At 45.2% G+C, this 9,640-nt stretch overlaps 1 protein-coding gene across 5 annotated transcripts in view; it reads left to right on the top strand.

Annotated features, from left to right (window-relative positions):
• Positions 1-8,690, top strand: part of TMEM108 (transmembrane protein 108) — a 162,215-nt gene extending 153,525 nt beyond the window's left edge. For all 5 annotated transcript variants that reach the window (XM_031059398.1, XM_031059397.1, XM_031059395.1 and 2 more), the window contains 2 exons: positions 6,820-6,974; positions 8,347-8,690. In XM_031059398.1, coding sequence (XP_030915258.1) covers positions 6,820-6,974; positions 8,347-8,469 — 278 coding nt within the window. In that variant the 3' untranslated portion in view covers positions 8,470-8,690. The remainder of the gene's footprint in view (positions 1-6,819; positions 6,975-8,346) is intronic.
• The last annotated feature ends 950 nt before the right edge of the window (positions 8,691-9,640 follow it).

The following is a 9,640-nucleotide window of genomic DNA, read 5'->3' as shown; positions in this document are numbered from 1 at the left end:
AGGAATGCAGACCTGGAGAGGGGACCATACTAATCCTTTCAGCAGCTGCAAATTATTGGATTGGGTCAGCATGTTTGTTAGATTCACACCTCTGGGACCATCAATTCTGCTATTCCCAACTTGTTAAAACCACAAGCGAGAACAAAGATTAAGGCTAAAAGATGGGAAATCAAAGAGGAACCAAAGCAGAATTTGCATGTGCATTTCTCTGCAAGATGGAGAGGAGAAACTGGCACTTAGCAAGCATGTGGTCAGAAGCAGCAATATTTGATGATTTGATGAACTATGCCTTGTCTGCCCATCAGTAGAACTAGAGGATCAAATAAATTTTGCCAAGAATTACATTTTGGGCCAATATCCATAAAGAAAGCTGAGCTGGATAGAAAGCATCTAAATACAAAATAAGAAGTATAAAACCATATAACACGAGCGTGGGAAGTATAGCCAGTGGGTAAACTGGTCTCTGCGTGCAGGGTGCCATATATGAGCTGAATAATAATGATAGCATGTTAGCACTTTTCTTCACTTTTGTGCCATTTGTTCATGTGACTGCCTATTCTGGTTCTTGTATTCATAAGCTACATTTTCAAAAAAAAAAAGTTAAATGCTATTTTGAAGGTTATCTGTATCAGCTCTAATACAACTGAGTGTTTAAATAATTCAAGCATTTAAGTCTTGCTCTCAAGACCAGATTCCTGAGGATGGCCTTCATTGGGACTCCCCTTTTAAAATCCAGGGATCCTCAGATCTATTTCAGAGCTGAAACGAACGGCAGGCAGGCATTTAAATGGTATTTTTTGGGGGGTGATCTGGCTTTAGATCTAGGAAATCGATTCCATCCCGACGTTTGGCTGTCCAAAGCGTGTCGCGCACCAGAGGCACTCTTTGTTGCGGGCGCGGTGCGCGGTGCGAGGCGCACGGGCCGCGCTGTGCGCGGTGCGAAGGGGACTGTCGCCACCTCCCGGGCACAAGCGGGGCTCAGGCGGCCCGCGCTGGCACACGCTCCTCTCCTCCGGCCTAGAGCGGGCTGATGCCGGGAGAAGCACGAAGAACAGATATTTGGGGTTCATTTCGTCTTCAAACAGCAAAGAAGTTTTCCAAGAGAGGCTCTCTCGGTTGTTGTGGGCACGGATTGAGAAAAATTGTTGTGCTCCTGCCTTGGGATGCTGAAAGGCTATAGAGGCACAATCCCGTGCTGTTAAATAGCTGAGCTGCCTTAGGAGGGATCAAGCCACGGGGGAAGTCACTGAGGATCCCTTACAGCTGTGGGCTGGTGGCTCTGTGCTCAGGCTGGCACCTTCAGCACCAGGCAGAGAGACAGCCTCAAGGCAGGGAAGTTAGCCACAGTCCCTGGAAAAACATGGAAAGAGGTGAGGAAAGGTAATCCAGAGCCTGTGCATGAGGCTGCAGAGCTGCAGGAATCCAATTAACTCGGCTCCCTTGTCCTGCTAATGAGGGGTGCCCGGAGCCGAGGCAGCTCGCTGACCTCCTGTTTTCCCAGAGCCTTTGAAGAGCTGTGCAGTGACCAGAGCATCTCTCCTCTGCCAGGAGCCCTTGTGTCTTTCCATATAATCTCTCCTCTGTGTGAGGAGTTACAAGGAGGCTGGAAAAGCTTTCTTTGGAGGGCTTCTGGGCACAGCTTGCACTACCCAAAAATCCTTGGAAGGGAAAACACATCACAATACTGCAAAGATGTCCCTCTCGGATCCCTGCACGCTGCTTGCTGTCACACATCTAGTGACAGGCACCTGTTACATGAAAACCTCTGGGCATTTGAGCTTCTATAGCAGGGGAAGTGACTTGCTAGAGAGCAATCACAGGAGCCTTTGGCTCCTCATCCCCACTGGAGGAAGTGCTTGGGATGCAGCACTTCTCCTCACAGAGGACAGACCCTGCTGGGGTTTCCTTGCTGGCCCATCCCTGCTGTGGGGATTTGCACCTAAGGGCAGGAAGCGGCAGAGTGTTTGTTCAGCAGCACTGTGCTCTGACATCTGAGCCCCACTGAGGACTGGCAGGGCCCCCCAGCCAGTGATGGTGGCACAGCTGAGGGGCTGGAACACAAGCCTGAAGATCTGTGCCTCAAAAACTCCTCTGATTAAATAAGAGCTGGGATTTAGCTTCCCACCCTTACAATTCATACTTCTTTACAGATGCACAGATTTCTGAGTCCCACTGCAATCCCTGAAACTGCTAGCCAGAAGAATGATGCTTTGAGTAGGAATGCACAAGCCATGTCTGCTGCATGAACCTAGGGAAATCATTTCACCTTTTGGCAGCTCAGTTTAATGGTATAAATAATGACAGTAATCTTGCTAATGCCATAAGAGGGCTGCAAAAACAAAGGATTCTGTATCATTCCCTTTCCCAGAATAGCAAAATCATATATAACAGTGATGTCATTATTTTCTTCATGTCACAGTTTGAGTTGGGTTTGCAGTGTCCTTCAGGCAGCCTTGAACATTTTTGTGCACATGCTGCTGTACATGTGTAGATGTTCTGCAATGCAGAACAAGAACAATATGAGCTCATTTTAAAACCCACTGTTCCAGTCCTTGGGCTCCTGGTCCTTGCGTCACTGGAACTACAGAATGACAAAATAAAATGTGGGAGAACAGGAACTTGCAAATCAGATGCACAGGAGTCAATTTATCCATTCAGTTCTGCTGACACAGGAGAACATGAGAGGAAGGCTGAGCCTCTCAGCACAGGCATCAGCAGAACTCAGAGAATATGTGAAGAATTGCCTTGGGCCTAACCTCACTTAGCTTACATTTCATGCACTGGAATGCTTTCCAAAATTACCTCACTCACCTTCTCCATCACAAAACCTATGCTTGCTTTCCAGGGAAATGGAAAGAAATACAGAAAAAGCACTTTTAGTCATTGAGGGAAGGGTTCTTTAAACTTAGATTATGTTGTACTCGGCCGGCATAGGGAGAAGTAAATGAAGATCCTTCACCCTGGATATTGCATGACTTTTAAGTGCTTACAATTTCAGGTCTGTTAACACTGTGTTTTGTGTGGGGGCTGGAAAGTGGGGGAAGGGAGCAGCAGCTGTGTAAGATTGGTAAAATATTTTAGTGAGTTGAAGGGAAAGACTCAGAAAACTGTAGGGAATTGGTATGATCTCATTACACTGCTTTAATGAAGCTGGATTGGATGTGATATATAATCATAGTGGGTTAGATTAAAAAAAAATCAGAAGATTAGAAAAGAGACATGGAATGAGGAGTGGAGAAATGCAACATAGTTCCACTTGTGCCATGATGTAGCACAAAAAGAGGCTGAAGCCTACATATATAGGAGAGATTTCTGACAGCATAATGGAAGTTTTTAATAAAAAAAGCAAAAGAACATGGAGGAAGTGATGGTTGAAGGTGAAGGTATTTACACAAGAGTAATGGAAGCATGTCCCCACAATAGAAATTAAACATTGAAATGAAATTTGTGGGAATGGGGTGGATATCTGGTCACTCTGTATCCTTAAATAAAGCTGAGTACTTTCCTAAGAGATGTGCTTTCTCTTAAATACAGATTATACAGGTGAAAGTCTCCTGGTGTGTGGGTGCTGGATGGGTGACAGTAGGTGATGGACATGTTCCCACCAGCCTAGAAACTTGTAAATCTGTGAGAATCTTGTTTCTCCCATTTGTGGGATGTTTTATGTCATAGGAGGAGTGACAGATAATGCAGATGTAACTTGCCCTATGGCCAAAGAATGTCCAGTGTCAGAGCCAGAGTTCATCAGCAACTCAGCCGCTTAACATGTGAAAAGACATGGGTTAGAAATGCTTCCAGAATCTCTGAACCTCCAGAGACCCCTGATATTTCCTAACATCAAGGGACTTTAGGCTGACACAAGGAGAACAACACTGACATGTCCTTCTCATGGTACTTGCTGTTGACTTGAACATTGAGCAGGCAAAGGGAAGTTAGCTGAGCTTTCCTGACTCCCAGAAAGCAACCAGAGGATTGCTTGCCAGGGAAGAGTTAACCACACAATATACCAGGATAGATAAGCAGCGTGGGGCAGCTACTAGTTCTCTCTTCAGCTCTGCTGTTGTCAGTACTGCCATTTGTGCCTTCCAAACCATCTCTGCCCTCTGTGTATTTCATCCACCTGATATGGCTTCCCTGGCCAACAAAGTTGTCTGTCTGGAAGACTTTTTCTGTAATAGATGTAATTCTAATTATGGGAACAAAAGGATATCTAGGAATATAAAAAATATGGCATGTTATGTGGTAGATGTGGCACTTAGTGGTGGATCTGGCAGTGTTAAGTTAATGGTTGGACTCAACACTCCTTAAAGTCTTTTCCAACTTAAATGATTCTATGATTCTGCGAAGAGGGCAGTTAATATAAGATGAAGAGGGACTAGCCCCATTCCAGCCCTGCTGTCCTCACTCACCCTCTTAAATGAGGTCTCCTCCGCTTTGAATTGGGGCAGCTTACGTAGACATCCTTCTGCTGGAATGTATATTTGTGGAAGCTCGGGAACCCATTTTCCATGCTCTTCCATCCATTTTCTTGTGTGTTCACCACTCTTGGAGGGCAAGAGTGTAATTAAGAGAGGAAGAATTATTGCTGTATGTATCTACACATGGCAAGGCCATTTCCTGCTGGAAGAAGCTGGGATCTCTCTCAACTCAGTGTCACTGGCTTTCCAGCCCCCAAACCCCAAATTTGATACTTCTCTGTCAGCAACCACAATATTTTATAAGCCGTAAAACCTCAGGCTCTCAAAAAAATATTTGCACTGAGTTGACTTTACTGGGGCTTTCACATCCTCAGGCGCCTTCAGAAATGCTCTGTGCCTTAGGGATGGATCTCTTGTTGCTGGATACTGAAAAGCTCCAAGGACTGTTGGCTCTCACCAGCAGTGGTGAGGACTAAATGCAAGTCCTGCATCACTTTCTAATTTGCCCAAGCCTGCAGGCTGGGCTGGGACATGGAGAGGGCAGCAGCCAAAGTAGGGATGAAAGGTGCAGCCCTTCAGGAGGACAGGCATTTCCCCAGGCAGGGAGAGCAGTTCTGAGGGGGTTCTGCACCCCAGTTCAGCAGTTCTGCACCATGAGGTGCAGCAGCAGGATTCAGACTATTGGGCTGTCAGCAAATGAAGTTGTTAGTGACAGAACTGCCTGAACTGAAAGACATTGATTTTTTTTATTATCATTATTCTTAGTAGTTTATTTTCTTTTTTTAAATAGAGCTCTAGCCTTGCACTTTTCTGTTGCTATTTTTATGTGGTAGATGGGATAAGGAATTAGATCCATGGCACATGGGTAGCTGAAATGTTTGTCAAAACATACATAGCAGCAGTGATCTCTCTGCAGTCTTTGCTTTCCTCTGAGTTATCATTCTAATACATAATTTTGCCTGTAGCTGAGGAAATAATATATTTTTCTGCTTCATGAATATTTTCTCTCTTCTCTTCTACCATGAGGGATTTAGAAATGATAGAGGGAATTTACAGCAGGGCATTTCCTATTTCACAGGTACAAATCAAAGCAAATACATGTGCTGTATAAATCAGGTAGATTACAAACACAACTGGCCAATGAATTCCACAGGTGTAAGGGGAGCAGACAGAGCTCACACATTAAGGCTCAGAGCAAACCCTTTCACACATCCCAGCTTCTGCCTGAGCCAGGGCTGGTGGGAGCAGTAAGTCTGCTGCTGTGGCTTTGCCTGTCTCTCCTAAAGTAGCCAAGGTTACCCATCTGAATGGCAACAGAGATGGATAAACTGAAAGCAATTCCAGAAAATAACACTCAGCCAGCCTTGTGTTCAGCTGCCTGCTGGGAGAGAATTACCTGGGCATTTCTGAGGCCTGGGGATTCCTGTGGCCCTGGGACCAGACAGACTCCTGAACATGAGGAGTTTCACTTGCTGGTCACTTTGTCTTGCCTAGCTGCTCTGCTTTAAGTTCAGATATTTCAGACTGTAAAAGCTTAAGTATGCTCTGAAAGTGAGGGAAAAAACCACTCTCTGACATTACCCAATGCCCAGGCAAACATGGGGGAACAGGTTTACCTGTTCTTACCAGTAGATTCCACATCCCACAGCTGATGGAGACAGGCAGGAAAACCCCAGCTCTGGCATTAACACTATCCTGGAAGTGTAAGGTATGTGAGACTGGTGCCACAGGGGATCTCCACACCACCTTACCCCTCTCTCATCCTACTCAGGAACCCATCTGTTCCTCTGGCTGGTTGCTGATGTGTTGGAACATGGTCACAAACCAAAATCCAAGTTACAAATGGCAGGCAACAGAGGCAGGGATCAGTGGCACTTCAGGACAGAAGCTTTTGGTATTGAAGCCACACAGCTGTGGCATTTATGAACTTGCTATTTGAAGTAGGACAGGTATCTCTCACTGCCCACTTGCTAATGTGCTCATCCCTGCAGCCTCTGAACACACCAGATGCAGAAAAGATCCCCACAGAAGCATCTTAGTCCCTGAGGAATGCCCTCTCTCCTAGAGGGTCTATAAATCCCTGCTTAGGTAATAAATTGCCATCAGTTACAACAACAAAGCTTTTCATTAATCAGCCAGCCACATCTTGAAGATTACACACTCACATCAATAAGAAAGCAAAATCTGCATATTCTGCCAAGCCCAAAGCCTCATCTGCTTGGCCCATATCTGACATAATTGTGTAGGGTTTGCTAGCAGAGAGCTGGGACTGACTGAGACTGAAGCATATGAATGCAGGTCACCAGCCCTCCCCTTAAGAAACATAAAGTACAAATCCATGGTACTGATGAGTCCTTATTGAAAGGAAATAACCACATTTTTGGCATGTTTCTATTAACAGCAGTTCTGCTGACAGTGTGCTGCATGAGAAGGAAGAAGAAGACATCTAACCCAGAGAACAACCTGAGCTATTGGAATAATGCTATTACCATGGACTACTTCAACAGGCATGCTGTAGAGTTACCAAGAGAGATCCAGTCACTGGAGACTTCAGAGGTACCTCACTTGCAGAGCTGGTGTCTGAAAACTGGAACTGAAGCCATGCTGGGAGGAGGGGAGAGGAAGTCATATGAATAAAGCCTTGAAATCCCTACACATGTTCAGGGGAGCAGCTATTAGGGAAGGACTCCCTCCTACACATGTATTAGATGGGATAAATATCTCAGCAAAACTGGATTGCCATCCTATTCCCAGCCACTGCAGATGTGTTCCAAATTGCTGTGTGGGGATGGGTGTTAACCACCTCTTAGAGAATTTGTTCCTGGGTTTCTCTTCCTTGTGAGCCTACAGCCAATGTCAAGCCATGCCATGGTGGCTTAAGGAGAGCCCTTTGGGCTGGCTCATTACTGACAGTCAGACTACTGTGCATGTGCCATGCAGCATAAAAAAAGGAGGCTGGTGGGAGTTAATAAAACAAAGAAATTGTGTATTTTTATGTCTCAGGAGCTGCCTGTAATTTCTCAAATACTAGTTCAGGGAATGAGTGTTCTCACTACAAAAGTAATCAGAACATCAGTATGTGGGGGAGTGGGGTGTACATTCATCAGCCTTTACTTAAGGGATCTGACTGGTTTGGTGGGATTATTCACACATGAGCAGGTGATCCTACTGACAGAAATCTATTCCCTGGCCTCAGAGACAGAGAATAATTCAGTTCAGTTCTAAAACCTAGAAACAGTGGAGAGTCTGCGTTTATGCTAAAATGATTTTCAGATCAGCTAGCTGACTAACTCATGTGACTAAATTTAAAAAAGAAAAAGTTTAGAAAGGAACCTCTGAGATGTGATTAGACATACAGTCGCTTCATTAACCCCACCTTGCTGGCAATCATGTTGCTCAAGCTAAGGCAGGACCTGGTCTGGCTTGTCCAGAATCAAAAGTCAGGCCTATTCACATACAGGGTGGTCTTCAAAGGCTGAGTCATTTAAACCTGATCAGAATATAACTGAACTGGGGCATGCTTGGGTGGCTTGGACCTATATGTGTGGCTCTCTAACCTTAAAAAAAAGTTGAAAATGCACCTTTAAGGAGTCAAGCCCATCTGAGAGACAGGAAACAATTGCAATGAGTCAATAAAGTGAAAAAAAAAATAAATTAAAGAAATGTGAAAGTTCCAAAGGGATTGGAAGTTTGGTGCAGCTGACCTCTGGGACCCCAGGCTGAGAAAGAATCAGCAGACCCTCAGAGGAGCTTTTCACTCACAGCTCCTCCTGCCTGACAAATGGAAAAGCCAGCTCACCAAACCCGGCTCTCCAGAGTCACAGCCCACAACATTCAGGCACCTTTGGGGGATTGGGAGGAATGCCCTGTGTGCCCATGGAGGGTGAAGGGTGTGAAGTGCTCAGTCTGCCTCTTTGTTTTTCCCCAGGACCACCTGTCGGAGCCGCGCTCCCCAGCCAACGGTGACTACCGGGACAGCGGGATGGTCCTGGTGAACCCCTTCTGTCAGGAAACACTGTTCGTGGGACACGAGCAAGTCTCTGAAATATGACCCCACAGCTGCCCCCGTACTGCAGTTTCATCTCTACTGTCTCCAAATTATAAATAAATATATATATATTATAAATATAACCTTTGTGTAACCCTGAACTACAAGAAATGTTTTCAGCTTTTCTTTTGTCCCTCAGAATTGTCAGCCCCTTTTTTATAAGTGTGGTAAAACTTTACAGAACAAACTGTGGCTTTATAAAATAAAGGTATTTCTAAGCAAAACATCTGTCAAGTGGACTGCATCCTTTCTGTGACTCCAGTACTGCCTGAGCACCAGCTGGGGTGACCCCTTTACTGTCCCACTTCCAGTCTGAGCTCCAAAACTCTTTTATATGAGCAAGGACAAGAATGGCTCTTTTTTCCTGTATAAGTGTTTTAACCATACTACACAATGGACCTACAGCTGCTACACTTCAGCCCAATAAACCTAGAATTATTTCCTGAAGATCAAACAGCCTCAAAAGAAGGCATGTATAGTGCTCCCTTCAAAGGAACAGAAAATTCCTTTCAATTTATCAAAAACCTAGCAATCTGGTGACTAGGGACTACCACCAATTGAATGCTGTGGCTTTGACCACATTTCCACTTCCCCACTGTTTTATTTATCTTGTGTGTTTAGACTTCTGGTGCCGCTGAATCAAGTTTCCTTATACCCTCTTCTCCTCTCTGGGACTTTCCTTTCCCCCTTAGGAAGGAAAACACAGCATTTTGAAGCAAAATGGCAATACTTTCCTACCCTGTCAAGTGCTAGATTGCAGACTCTAACAGTGTTAGGGGAATAGTAAGGGTGAACGAAGCTTAAATGATGGATTAAAAATAGGTTTCTGCAAGGCAAGATTAATACAGAACATGAAATGACTTGGCCCAGATCAATGCTCTCCCTTTGAGTAGCCCAAAACTGTTACTGTGGGACCAATTCTCAGTTTTGCTTCTCAAATTGCTTTTTTGTATCATTCAGCAAGTGAAATGGCTTCTGTCCTGTGAAGTCTTGTCCTTGAAGTCTTCTCCCCATCTCTGGCCACCAGTTCTGCTGGACAATGTTCTGCTTTCACTCCTCACTTCACCAGGAGGAGGCTGTGAGGGGCAGTTCAGCCCCTGCTCCAGCTGGCTGCTCCCTGCCACTGGCTGCTCAGGTTTCGTACTTGGCTGCATGAAAGGGAAGTTTCAGCAGG

Source organism: Geospiza fortis, unplaced genomic scaffold, assembly GCF_000277835.1.
Source record: "Geospiza fortis unplaced genomic scaffold, GeoFor_1.0 scaffold346, whole genome shotgun sequence".
NCBI lineage: Eukaryota > Metazoa > Chordata > Aves > Passeriformes > Thraupidae > Geospiza > Geospiza fortis.
The sequence above is the reverse complement of the archived record's forward strand: the minus strand, read 5'-3'. Positions and strand labels throughout refer to the sequence as shown.